At 43.6% G+C, this 11,165-nt stretch overlaps 1 protein-coding gene across 1 annotated transcript; it reads right to left on the minus strand.

Moving 5' to 3' along the window:
* Positions 1-711: 711 nt before the first annotated feature.
* On the minus strand, positions 712-7,504 carry LOC138969450 (monocarboxylate transporter 14-like; the record flags this gene model as incomplete). Its single annotated transcript, XM_070342236.1, is given in 6 exon segments — positions 712-1,046; positions 2,652-2,901; positions 3,636-4,705; positions 5,321-5,467; positions 6,043-6,186; positions 6,826-7,504. Coding segments are annotated over 6 exon segments (1,983 nt in total). The 3' UTR covers positions 712-906.
* Between the last annotated feature and the right edge of the window lie 3,661 nt (positions 7,505-11,165).

Raw genomic sequence — 11,165 nt, forward strand, 5'->3', positions numbered from 1 at the left:
TCACCAATAATATCTAAAATAACTTTAGATAGGCGAACTGAAAGAGTCTTCGCCAATATTTTATAATCAGTGTTTAAAGGGCAGCTGTTGGGTTGTGGCTCTCAAAATCTGTTCATTAGAATGAGTTATCATGTAACTGAAACTATACTTAAAAGTTACTTGGTGATTTTGACAGCTTGATAACACAAGTCCGAAGACTTTAGACATGCTAAAATGTCTTTAATCGAAGAAAGTTTGCATTCTTGACCGAGTCAATGCAGCCCGATCGAAAATTACTTCCCTTGGACGCGTGACGTCAGCCGCGGAATCGGCCGGGTTGAACGGTGCTCTCTTTATGCCGTGTAATGGGCGCAATCTGGTTGTCTAGTCAAGCCCTCAAGCATACTTCACGGGTAGGTGAAGAGCAACTTAGGATGGGGTGACTTCTCCCAGGCCAAAATTTCGCAGCAAAAAACGGAGTTCATAACATGTCTTCCGTCCCCCTCCTGCTTTTGTTCCACTTGAACCCTGTTTTTGTTCAACTTATTGGCAGATATTGTCACGCGTCGAGGAACACAAACACACACAAACACGCACACACACAGACACACACAGACACAGACACAGACACACACACACACACACACGTGTTATCACACATATACACAGACACACAGACACACAGAGACACACACACACACACACACGATAACCATCACAAACACAGTTTGACAAATTCATCTTTGATTTTTTGCGGCCGACATAACATACACATCGCGCTGGCCTATATAGTAAATACTCAAACATTGCAACAAAGACAAACCTCATTTATCAATCAATGGTCATTTTCTCATTTGATTTGGGTGAAACTCAGCAACAACAAGCAGCATCAATCAATCAATCAATCAATCAATCAATCACACGGAGCTAGCTGTGCTTGTCTTGCTGTCTGTGCTCCAAACGTCTAACCCAGTTCTCACAGCACAGCAGGCCCGCAGCAACGATTCCTCCACTTCCGATCACGTGGTACACTATGACGTACGACCCCGTGGCGTCCCGGATGTAGCCTGAAAATATCGAAGAAATTCAGGGAATCAAATAGGAAAGTGATCTAATCTGAAAAGACACACAACCAGAACTAATGATAAACAAGTCGCGTAAGGCGAAAATACAACATTTAGTCAAGTAGCTGTCGAACTCACAGAATGAAACTGAACGCAATGCAACGCAGCAAGACCGTATACTCGTAGCATCGTCAGTCCACCGCGCACGGCAAAGGCAGTGAAATTGACAAGAAGAGCGGGGTAGTACTTGCGCTGAGAAGGATAGCACGCTTTTCTGTACCTCTCTTCGTTTTAACTTTCTGAGCGTGTTTTTAATCCAAACATATCATATCTATATGTTTTTGGAATCAGGAACCGACAAGGAATAAGATGAAGGTGTTTTTAAATTGATTTGGACAATTTAATTTTGATAATAATTTTTATATTTTTAATTTTCAGAGCTTGTTTTTAATCCAAATATAACATATTTATATATTTTTGGAATCAGAAAATGATAAAGAATAAGATGTACGTAAATTTGGATCGTTTTATAAATTTTTTTTTTTTACAATTTTCAGATTTTAATGACCAAACTCACTCATTAGTTTTTAAGCCACCAAGCTGAAATGCAATACCAAACCCCGGCCTTCGTCGAAGATTACTTGACCAAAATTTCAACCAATTTGGTTGAAAAATGAGAGCGTGACAGTGCCGCCTCAACTTTCACGAAAAGCCGGATATGACGTCATCAAAGACATTTATTGAAAAAATGAAAACAGCGTATGGGGATTTCATACCCAGGAACTCTCATGTCAAATTTCATAAAGATCGGTCCAGTAGTTTAGTCTGAATCGCTCTACACACACACACAGACAGACAGACACACACACACACACACACACACACACACACACACACACACACACACACACACACACACACACACATACACCACGACCCTCGTCTCGATTCCCCCCTCTACGTTAAAATATTTAGTCAAAACTTGACTAAATATAATAAAGACGAGGAAGGATGAAGGGAGAGAATCAGTAACTTATTTTCCCTACTGTTCCAGAGAAGTAACAGCCCTACTAGCTTTTTTTTTTAATCTTCACAAGTCAAACTTGGTGAATTAATATTGCACCATGTTTCTTTTCTCCACACATTCACAGTCCAGATGCGTGATATTTTAATCTAACCAGCCTTTCGTCTAATTTAATAACATACATTACTATGAGTTGTTTATGGCAAGCAAGGCAAGGGAAGGCAAGGGAGACAAAATATTTCAGGAACCCCAAGGGGCACACGTAAAGGTAAATTAGTTACATATAAAATGACGAGTAAAGGAAAACGCTGTGATATAACTTTTGCAAAATAAGCTTACAGATAAGTTCAGCTGCTAATTCGAAGGTTACGAAATCAATATCCCCAAGATGACCCGTTACTTTGACTACAGTCGCAACCCTCCCGTCCTCTCTTGATCCAAGCTCACATATTTGTTTATAGGTCATCATGACATACCAATAAGCTGGATATGATTTACAATATAGTGCGCCAACACATCTCAACACGCTTGACTTCCTCCTCCACCCCCCCCCCCCTTCCCACCCACTTCCCTTGTCTACAGACCGAGCAGAGGAAACATGGCGGCGGCAGCAGCAGCACAGGACAGCAGCACGAAGCCCAGCGCCTTGCCCATCCCGTCCAGCCCCACAAAGTCCACCACCAGCACCGGCATCAGCACGTTGCCCACCCCCGCCAGCATCCCCAGCAACACAGACAGCGTCACCAGGTGCGCCCATGACGTCATCAAGCGCACGAACTGTGCCGTCACGCCCAGGATGACGAAGGAGACGGCGATCATGGTGGACACCTTCACCTGGGTTTAAAACGGGGGTTTCATTATCGTTCAGTGTTTACAGTACCTTTAAATATATAATTAGGCCAAAAACAAAAATAGGTGTGGTTACGGTAACCCGACCTACCCTAGTTTTAGGGGCCGACCCTATAACTTTTTATTACATTTGTCAAAAAAAACAACAACAACAAGAAAACGCGTGCAGAAAACGCAATGAAAGCGAAAGCGCCCGAGTCGCACACTTATTTCCCTGTCAAGTAGGTTTAATTTGTACACATTAGAAAAAAAGTTTAAAAAACAAAAGTGATTGCCTACCTTCCTACCCTATTTGTTTGGCTATGTTACCGTAACCACACCTATTTTTTGTTGTTGTTGCTTTATATATGCAGCAAAGAAACAGCGATAATGTTGAACAGTTCCCCCTGAATTAAACCAGAGTTACTTGATAGATCAGTGTTTACAGTGCCTTCAATCATGTATGTCACAAAGGATCACTACAAGTTCGGACAATATCCTTCATAATTTTGAAACCAACGAACGACAAACAACTGGAGTGCAGTATTGATACAAACATGCAGGTAAAAAGAGATATATATATATGTATATAAACATAAACATTGACATTAACCTGTTCTGTTACGTACACGATCATAACAACATAGCAAGAAAGAAATGGAAATCCTCATCTAAAATATCAGATGACAGAGCGAAGAATAAAAACACAGAGAGTGAGCGATCTATTAAACTGCCTTCACCTTCTTGGAGTTCGCGATGAAGGCGCAGCACAGTCGGCAGAAAAAATCCAGAGCCCCAATGATGGTCAAGAGTAACGCTGCCTGGGACTCGGGGATGCCTCTCTCGCTGGCCAGGGCGGGGAGGTAGCTGATCATGATGTTGATGCAGGGGTAGAGAACGAAGAAGGCCAGCAGCAGGCGAAACAGAGGGGAGGCGAAGAGGGAAAAGTCCAGCACGCAGAACGTTGCCCTGGGACACGAAGCCAGGCGTCTCAACGCTGTGTAACACTTCGATACATCTGCTTCGCTGAACGTGTCTTCGCCAGCACCGCTGTGTCCGGAGGGAATGTCTTCCTTCTGTCTTCTCTGAGCTTTATTGATGTCAATTTTAATGTCGGTTGCTGTCCGTTCATTTTCATTCCTTATCTGTGAGTTTTGGTCAGGATCGGCGACGACTACGGTCACATCGCAGTCAAAGCTAGTGCTGTTCTCCTTCCGGTGTCCGCCTGTTTCTTTAGAATCAACGATTTCTGGAGAACGCGAGTCATCTTCGGTTGTTGGAACAATTGCACTCGACTGGCCGCTTGATGCTTCTCTTTCCTCACATAAACCTTCGTCTGTGTTGCGTCTCTTTGCATCTTCGATCTGGTCTTCAGGCGGCTTGAAGGAGTGTAAGGAATGAAGGTCTTCTGTAGTTTGATCTCCAGCAATCTCCTTTGACTTTGTCAACTCCATTTCAGCGTGTGCATTGTTCTGAATCAGAGACTCTGCCGCGTCAAAGCCTTCCTCGTCACACTCTCGGTGCTTGTGGCGACTGTGTGCACGTGCGTTCTTCCCTCTGTGCCTGTGGTACGATTCTATAGGCCTGAGCAGCATGGCGGAGGGCAGGCAGTGCAGGCCCAGGGCTCCAGTCAGCAGCAGCGCGCCGCTCAGCCCGTAGTGCTGCAGGAAGAAGGTGACGAGCGGCGGCATCAGCATGTTGCCCACACTCGACCCGCACTTGGCCAGCGGCAGTGCCAGGGAACGCCGTTTGCGGAAGTAGGACCCCATCAGCACCTCGCCCGGAGAGATCAGCATGGCGTGACCCAGACCTGAGGGCATACAGTTATATAGTGCAACGCAATGCAACGCAATCAGTGCAATGCAATGCAATGCAATGCAATACAATACAATACAATACAATACAATACAATACAATACAATACAATACAATACAATACAATACAATACAATACAATACAGTATGGCGTGACACAGACCTGAGACTTTCACCATAGCTCTGTTGACCGGATCATATACTTGTTTTTTCGGATTAACTAAAAGTCTGGAACATACCCTGTTGAGTGGGGTCTGCAGATATTATACGTTATGTCTGTTGTAAAGGGGAATCTTCATATTCACAAGGAAATCCTAACAAAAAACATTTGCTTTGATGAATTTTTTTTCAATTCTTTATCTTTTTTTCTCTCTTCTTTTTGTCAGAGATATGGTTAACATGTATTGACATTTGATTTGAAACCAATTTCAAAACAATTGCTTCCGAGTGTATACTCAGAAGAAATGACGTCATTCCTCATCAGAAATTGAACACGTGTTTATGGCAATTTATGGTTGCTATTGTATGGTATTTATTTATGGGATGGGGTTGGTGGGGTGGTGATGAAAGAAAGGCTTGCTCTACAATAAGCAAGTCAAATTTGTTTTACCAAATAATGATCCCTGTATGCAGACGAGCGGGAGCATTTCCGTGACCAATGAAGACAAGATACCGCTGAGTGACATGAGCAATGCACCAATCATGACCGTCCTTCTGATTCCCAGGCGACCAACCACAGTGTTCATTATAAACAGACCTGCACACATTTCCAAAGATTCGGCGAATAGGCGTTATGTTAAAGAAACAGAAGAAAGAAAATAGACACGGATGGTAGAGATAAAATCCTCGGTAACTGTGATAATTAACAACATGTAAGCCCGTACTGGTGGAACTAATTCAATATTTTAAAAAAAGTATTTGTCTATTTATTTTGTGTGTGTGGGGGAAGCAAGCGTAAGTTATTTAGAAAACAAACTTAATCAAAAGGTATGTCTAAATATGATTGAGATTCTATTTTATTAACTGTTATCAGGTACAAAAAGGCAGCAGACTATATACGCAGAAGAAATGCTAACAAGTGAACATGAAATACATAGAATGGTATGGCATTGTATGGTATGGTATGGTATGGCATAGCATGGCATGGTATGGTATGGTATGGCATGGCATAATATGGCATGGTATGGTATGGTATGGTATGGTATGATATGGTATGGTAAGGTATGGTATGGTATGGTATGGTATATATGGTATTATACGGGCACACAGTAATACTCCAGCAGACATTTCACAAAACAAACCAAAACAGACGGGTACGATGCTCGGACTTACTGCTGACACTGAAGACACCGTCCCTTATGGAGAAGATGAGCGCCGTCTTCGCGGCCTGTGTGTGGAACTTGTTGAGCAGAGCCACGTAGAAGACGCTGAGACTCTTGATGTACCCAGCCAGCACCACGTAGTTCATGAAACATGCTGCACAAGACAAACACACTTTTCTGTGACGTAGTTCACGAAACATGGTGCACGAGAAAAACACACTTTTCTGTGACGTAGTTCACGAAACATTGTGCACGAGAAAAACACACTTTTCTGTGACGTAGTTCACGAAACATTGTGCACGAGAAAAACACACTTTTTTGTGACGTAGTTCACGAAACATTGTGCACGAGACAAACACAGTTTTCTGTGACGAAGTTCATGAAACGCGCTGTACGACAGAATGTTTTTCTTCACGTAGTTCATGAAACATGCTGTACGACTGACAAAAATACAACATTTTTATGTGACGTATTTCATGGAAAATACTGCACTAGACAAACACACTTTTCTGTGACGTAGATCATGAAACACTATGATGATGCACGAGAAAAACACGATTTTGTTGGTGACGTACGGTTTACGAAACGCAATGCAATGCATGAGAAAAACACACCTTTCTGTGACGTAGTTCACAAAACACACTGGTTGTGACAAATACACTTTTAGATAACACTCACGTTTAGTGTTTCATATCTACTCTTGCTGCAAATTACAAAGTTTAGATTTAGTCAGAAGAACATCTCTAGGTTTACAACACTATATTTTAAGATTACCCAAAACGGAACAACTCACCGATCAACACAACCCAGGCCCAGCCCCTGTCGTACGGAACACCGTCATCGTCCGATCCGTCTTTTTCATCATCTGCTTCCTCTTCCTGTGATCCCGTCTCCCGCGAATACGCAGCAGAACCGGTCGATTTTTCCACATCCCCATTTTGTGAATTTTGTTCCAAGTTCATATCAAAGATCTCTAGATGTTCAGTAGAGCCGGGTGGATTCGCTTCCTCCTTTGCGTCATCCATTCTTTGTTGTATTCGGTAAATGTTCTCATTGCAAAATAAACCAACAGAGTCGTCTACTTTTGTAGCCTACCGCCTTTTAAAAAATAATTCTGAACTGTGCTGGAGTCTTTGTGATAATGCACTGCACATGGCCGTGCTCCTTGCTTTGAGTCAAATGGTGCCATTCCGTTACAATCATGTGTTGAAACTTGACGTGGTACTGGGAGTCAGATGTTTCATTGTTGTGACTGGATCGCGTAGTAGGCCTACGTCTCCTATCACTGAACATTATAATCTCTGTGACCTACTTACTTCAGTCCTTTTCATTTTTTTTTGAAGCGATAGAAAATACGATATTATGTTTAGGCCTACGTGTTAACAGCCTACTGCAGAAGGGACGTTCTTCTTCAAAGGCTGTGTGCGGCCTAAAATAGTTATATACAGCAAGGATCGACCTTTCCTCACCAGTGACTGACATTGTTCCGTGAGAGCGGTGTACACTGAGCGCTGTGTCAATGTAAAGGTGCACACAAACTGAGTCTGTCTCACCAGAGACATATACTGAGCGAGTTTTCGCGAGGAACAGGGTTGAGCTACGGTAGGGTCACTGCGCATGTCTGGTTTTTTTCTTCGCGGAAACGCTGTTGGGTTGTGTCCAGTCGCGTCCCTTGCAACAAGATGGCGACAAGCGCGTTACGGATTTACTGTTGTGGAGAGTTGATGGACGACGATGATGAACAAGCAGTACTGTTTTATTGTTGATGTGAATGTAATGCCAAAACATCGACCCAATAAACATGCCAGAACTGGGCCACTGCTGGCTTTTTGCTGGCAAGTTTGGTAAAGCTGGCCATAAAAAAACCAACACTGGGCCAATTATGGTTTGCCAACAAAGGCCCAGTTATGGCTTGCCATCACTGGCCCATCTCTGGCATTCCAGTAATATTGTCGGCCAGTAAAATGCCTTAATTGGCCCACTGTTGGCACGCCATTGGTGGCCCAGTGCTTGTTTGCCAGCATTGGGCCATAGGTGGCGATTTGCTGGCAATTATAGGTGGGTTTTTGCTGGCACGCCAGCAGTGGGCCAATGCTGGATAATTGCTGGCAAGAAGATCTGCGACAGCACAGCGGTATGACTTTCTCACTTGGAGTGACGTAATGTACAAACAAATGTCGAAATATCTTGACGTCACTCGTGATGATGACGCATTGTCAACTAAATCCGGCCCGCGGTGGTTCTGCAGATGTCCGGTTATTTGTTTTGCATTCAACTTCAAGGAATTTCCAAAGCACCTTCTTCGATTTCAGTACGCGTCCGATCTCCTCCGGCTAGAAGCAAGCGTGGTGAGTTTCACAAACAGTTGTGTGAGCAGGTCGTCGCAACGGCGTTAGATCTAGTATCTTCTTGTTCTTTTCCTCCGTTGTCGGTCTTTTTTTCAACTTTCTTCTGCTGGACGTTTGAGTCAGTTCGCAAAATATAATAGACTTTAAGAAGTCGTCCTCTCTGTAAGAAAGAATCTGCGCGCGCACGCGCGTGTGTGTGTGTGTGTGTGTGTGTGTGTGTGTGTGTGTGTGTGTGTGCGCCCGCGCGCGCGGTTGTGTGTGTGTGTGTGTGTGTGTGTGCGCCCGCGCGCGCGGTTGTGTGTGTGTGTGTGTGTGTGTGTGTGTGTGTGTGTGTGCCTTTTTCCTTTCTTTGTGTGATTGAGTTTGTTTTGTCTCTGTCAAAAGAAAAGCACCATAGGCATTACCATAAGCTTACTTGTAACCAAACAAATTGCATCTTGTGAATGTTGACATTGAGTATGTGTCTATTCACTCCAGGACAAAGATTTGTGCAAGTGTCTGACTGCCCAACTGGATAAGATGCAGCTCGCCTGGGTCTCAGTTCCTGAGAGAAACGCAAGAGAGCTGTCCGAGACAACGTAAGCTTCGCAGGTTAGATCAAAATACATATTCCTGTTGACCCCTTACTTCTGCTTGGCATTTTAGTCAGTTCAGAAAATATGATAGATTACAAGAAGTCGTCCTCTCTGTGAGAATGCCTCTGTGTGTGTATGTGTGTGTGTGTGTGTGTGTGTGTGTGTGTGTGTGTGTGTGTGTGTGTGTGCGCGTGTGTGTGTGCGCGTGTGTGTGTGTGAGCGCGCGCGCGTGCGTGCGTGCGTGTGCTGTTTGCTTGCATGCCTGCGTGTATGCTTGCGTTTGTTTGGTTGTTTGGTTGTGTGTGTGTGTGTGTGTGTGTGTGTGTGTGTGTGTGTGTGTGTGTGTGTGTGTGTGTGTGTGTGTGTGTGTGCGCCCGCGCGCGCGGTTGTGTGTGTGTGTGTGTGTGTGCGCCCGCGCGCGCGGTTGTGTGTGTGTGTGTGTGTGTGTGTGTGTGTGTGTGTGTGTGTGTGTGTGTGTGCCTTTTTCCTTTCTTTGTGTGATTGAGTTTGTTTTGTCTCTGTCAAAAGAAAAGCACCATAGGCATTACCATAAGCTTACTTGTAACCAAACAAATTGCATCTTGTGAATGTTGACATTGAGTATGTGTCTATTCACTCCAGGACAAAGATTTGTGCAAGTGTCTGACTGCCCAACTGGATAAGATGCAGCTCGCCTGGGTCTCAGTTCCTGAGAGAAACGCAAGAGAGCTGTCCGAGACAACGTAAGCTTCGCAGGTTAGATCAAAATACATATTCCTGTTGACCCCTTACTTCTGCTTGGCATTTTAGTCAGTTCAGAAAATATGATAGATTACAAGAAGTCGTCCTCTCTGTGAGAATGCCTCTGTGTGTGTATGTGTGTGTGTGTGTGTGTGTGCGTGTGTGTGTGTGCGCGTGTGTGTGTGCGCGTGTGTGTGTGTGAGCGCGCGCGCGTGCGTGCGTGCGTGTGCTGTTTGCTTGCATGCCTGCGTGTATGCTTGCGTTTGTTTGGTTGTTTGGTTGTGTGTGTGTGTGTGTGTGTGTGTGTGTGTGTGTGTGTGTGTGTGTGTGTGTGTGTGTGTGATATGGAATAATGAATTAAAACCAACAAAACTCGTTTGCTTTCATGTTTCAAGAGGTGAACGGCAGGAGGACTTGAGAGTTTCAATGGCTTACCGTAGGCTACGACGTCAGGACAAAGAAAAGAAGCGTTATCTCAACGTTGCGGATGCGAACAGAGAAATGACAGAATCAAGACAATCCTACGGAGGTTTACTGGGAAGTGAACAAGAAACATTCCTGCCTTTGGTCATCATGTCTCGAGTGTGAAATTTAGAACGCTGTACAAATAAAATAAAACAGTGAGCAACTGAAAACAAAGCGTACGTTTCTGTAATGTTTCGGTAATGAGTCGTTGCTGTTTGGAAGCTTTACATTTGTTTTGTTTTAAATATATATTACTGTATTGTTGTTGTGCCCGCTATAACTGCGTTGATGACGATATTCTGTCAAAACCACTGCCTTTACTTGCCAGATAAGTTACACGACAAATGTGATTAGCATTTCAATTGCATTTTACTGATGAATTTGATAATTACGCATATGCATATTGCTAATGTACAGCTTGACAGCATTGCCCTTTGCTTTATTTGCGCACGTCTTGCCGCCAGCATGGGTTGAAAAGTCCATTGATGTGCTGTGTTTTGTTATTGTTATTACATTCACAGTAAAAAATGACAAAACAAAGCATATTTATAGACTTCTAACAACCATCTATGGGCTAACAAGACTGTGCAGATCGAGTACATGAATAGAGCCGTCATTCTATCCGAATCAGTGGTATTGGTATATTTCCTGCAACTTATTGGCATTTTGCTGGCAATGGTAAAGACAGAAATATGGCATTTTGCCGGGCCAGTTGTGGCCCGGTAATTTCAGCAGGTAAAGGGCCATTAACGGAAAATATATGGAAAAAAGTTTTTTTTTATATGGAACTAAAAACCTGCAAAATGCTGGCAAAATGCTGGCGAAATGCTGGCAAAATGCTGGGTTTTTGATGGCAAGCCATCAATAAGCCATCAAATAAATGATGGGTTTTTGCTGGCAAAATTCTGGCAAAATGATGGCAAAATGATGGCAAGCCATCAAAAAGCCATCAAATAAATGATGGGTTTTTGCTGGCAAAATTCTGGCAAAATGATGGCAAAATGATGGCAAGCCATCAAAAGCCA

The sequence above is a fragment of the Littorina saxatilis genome, linkage group LG6, assembly GCF_037325665.1.
Source record: "Littorina saxatilis isolate snail1 linkage group LG6, US_GU_Lsax_2.0, whole genome shotgun sequence".
NCBI lineage: Eukaryota > Metazoa > Mollusca > Gastropoda > Littorinimorpha > Littorinidae > Littorina > Littorina saxatilis.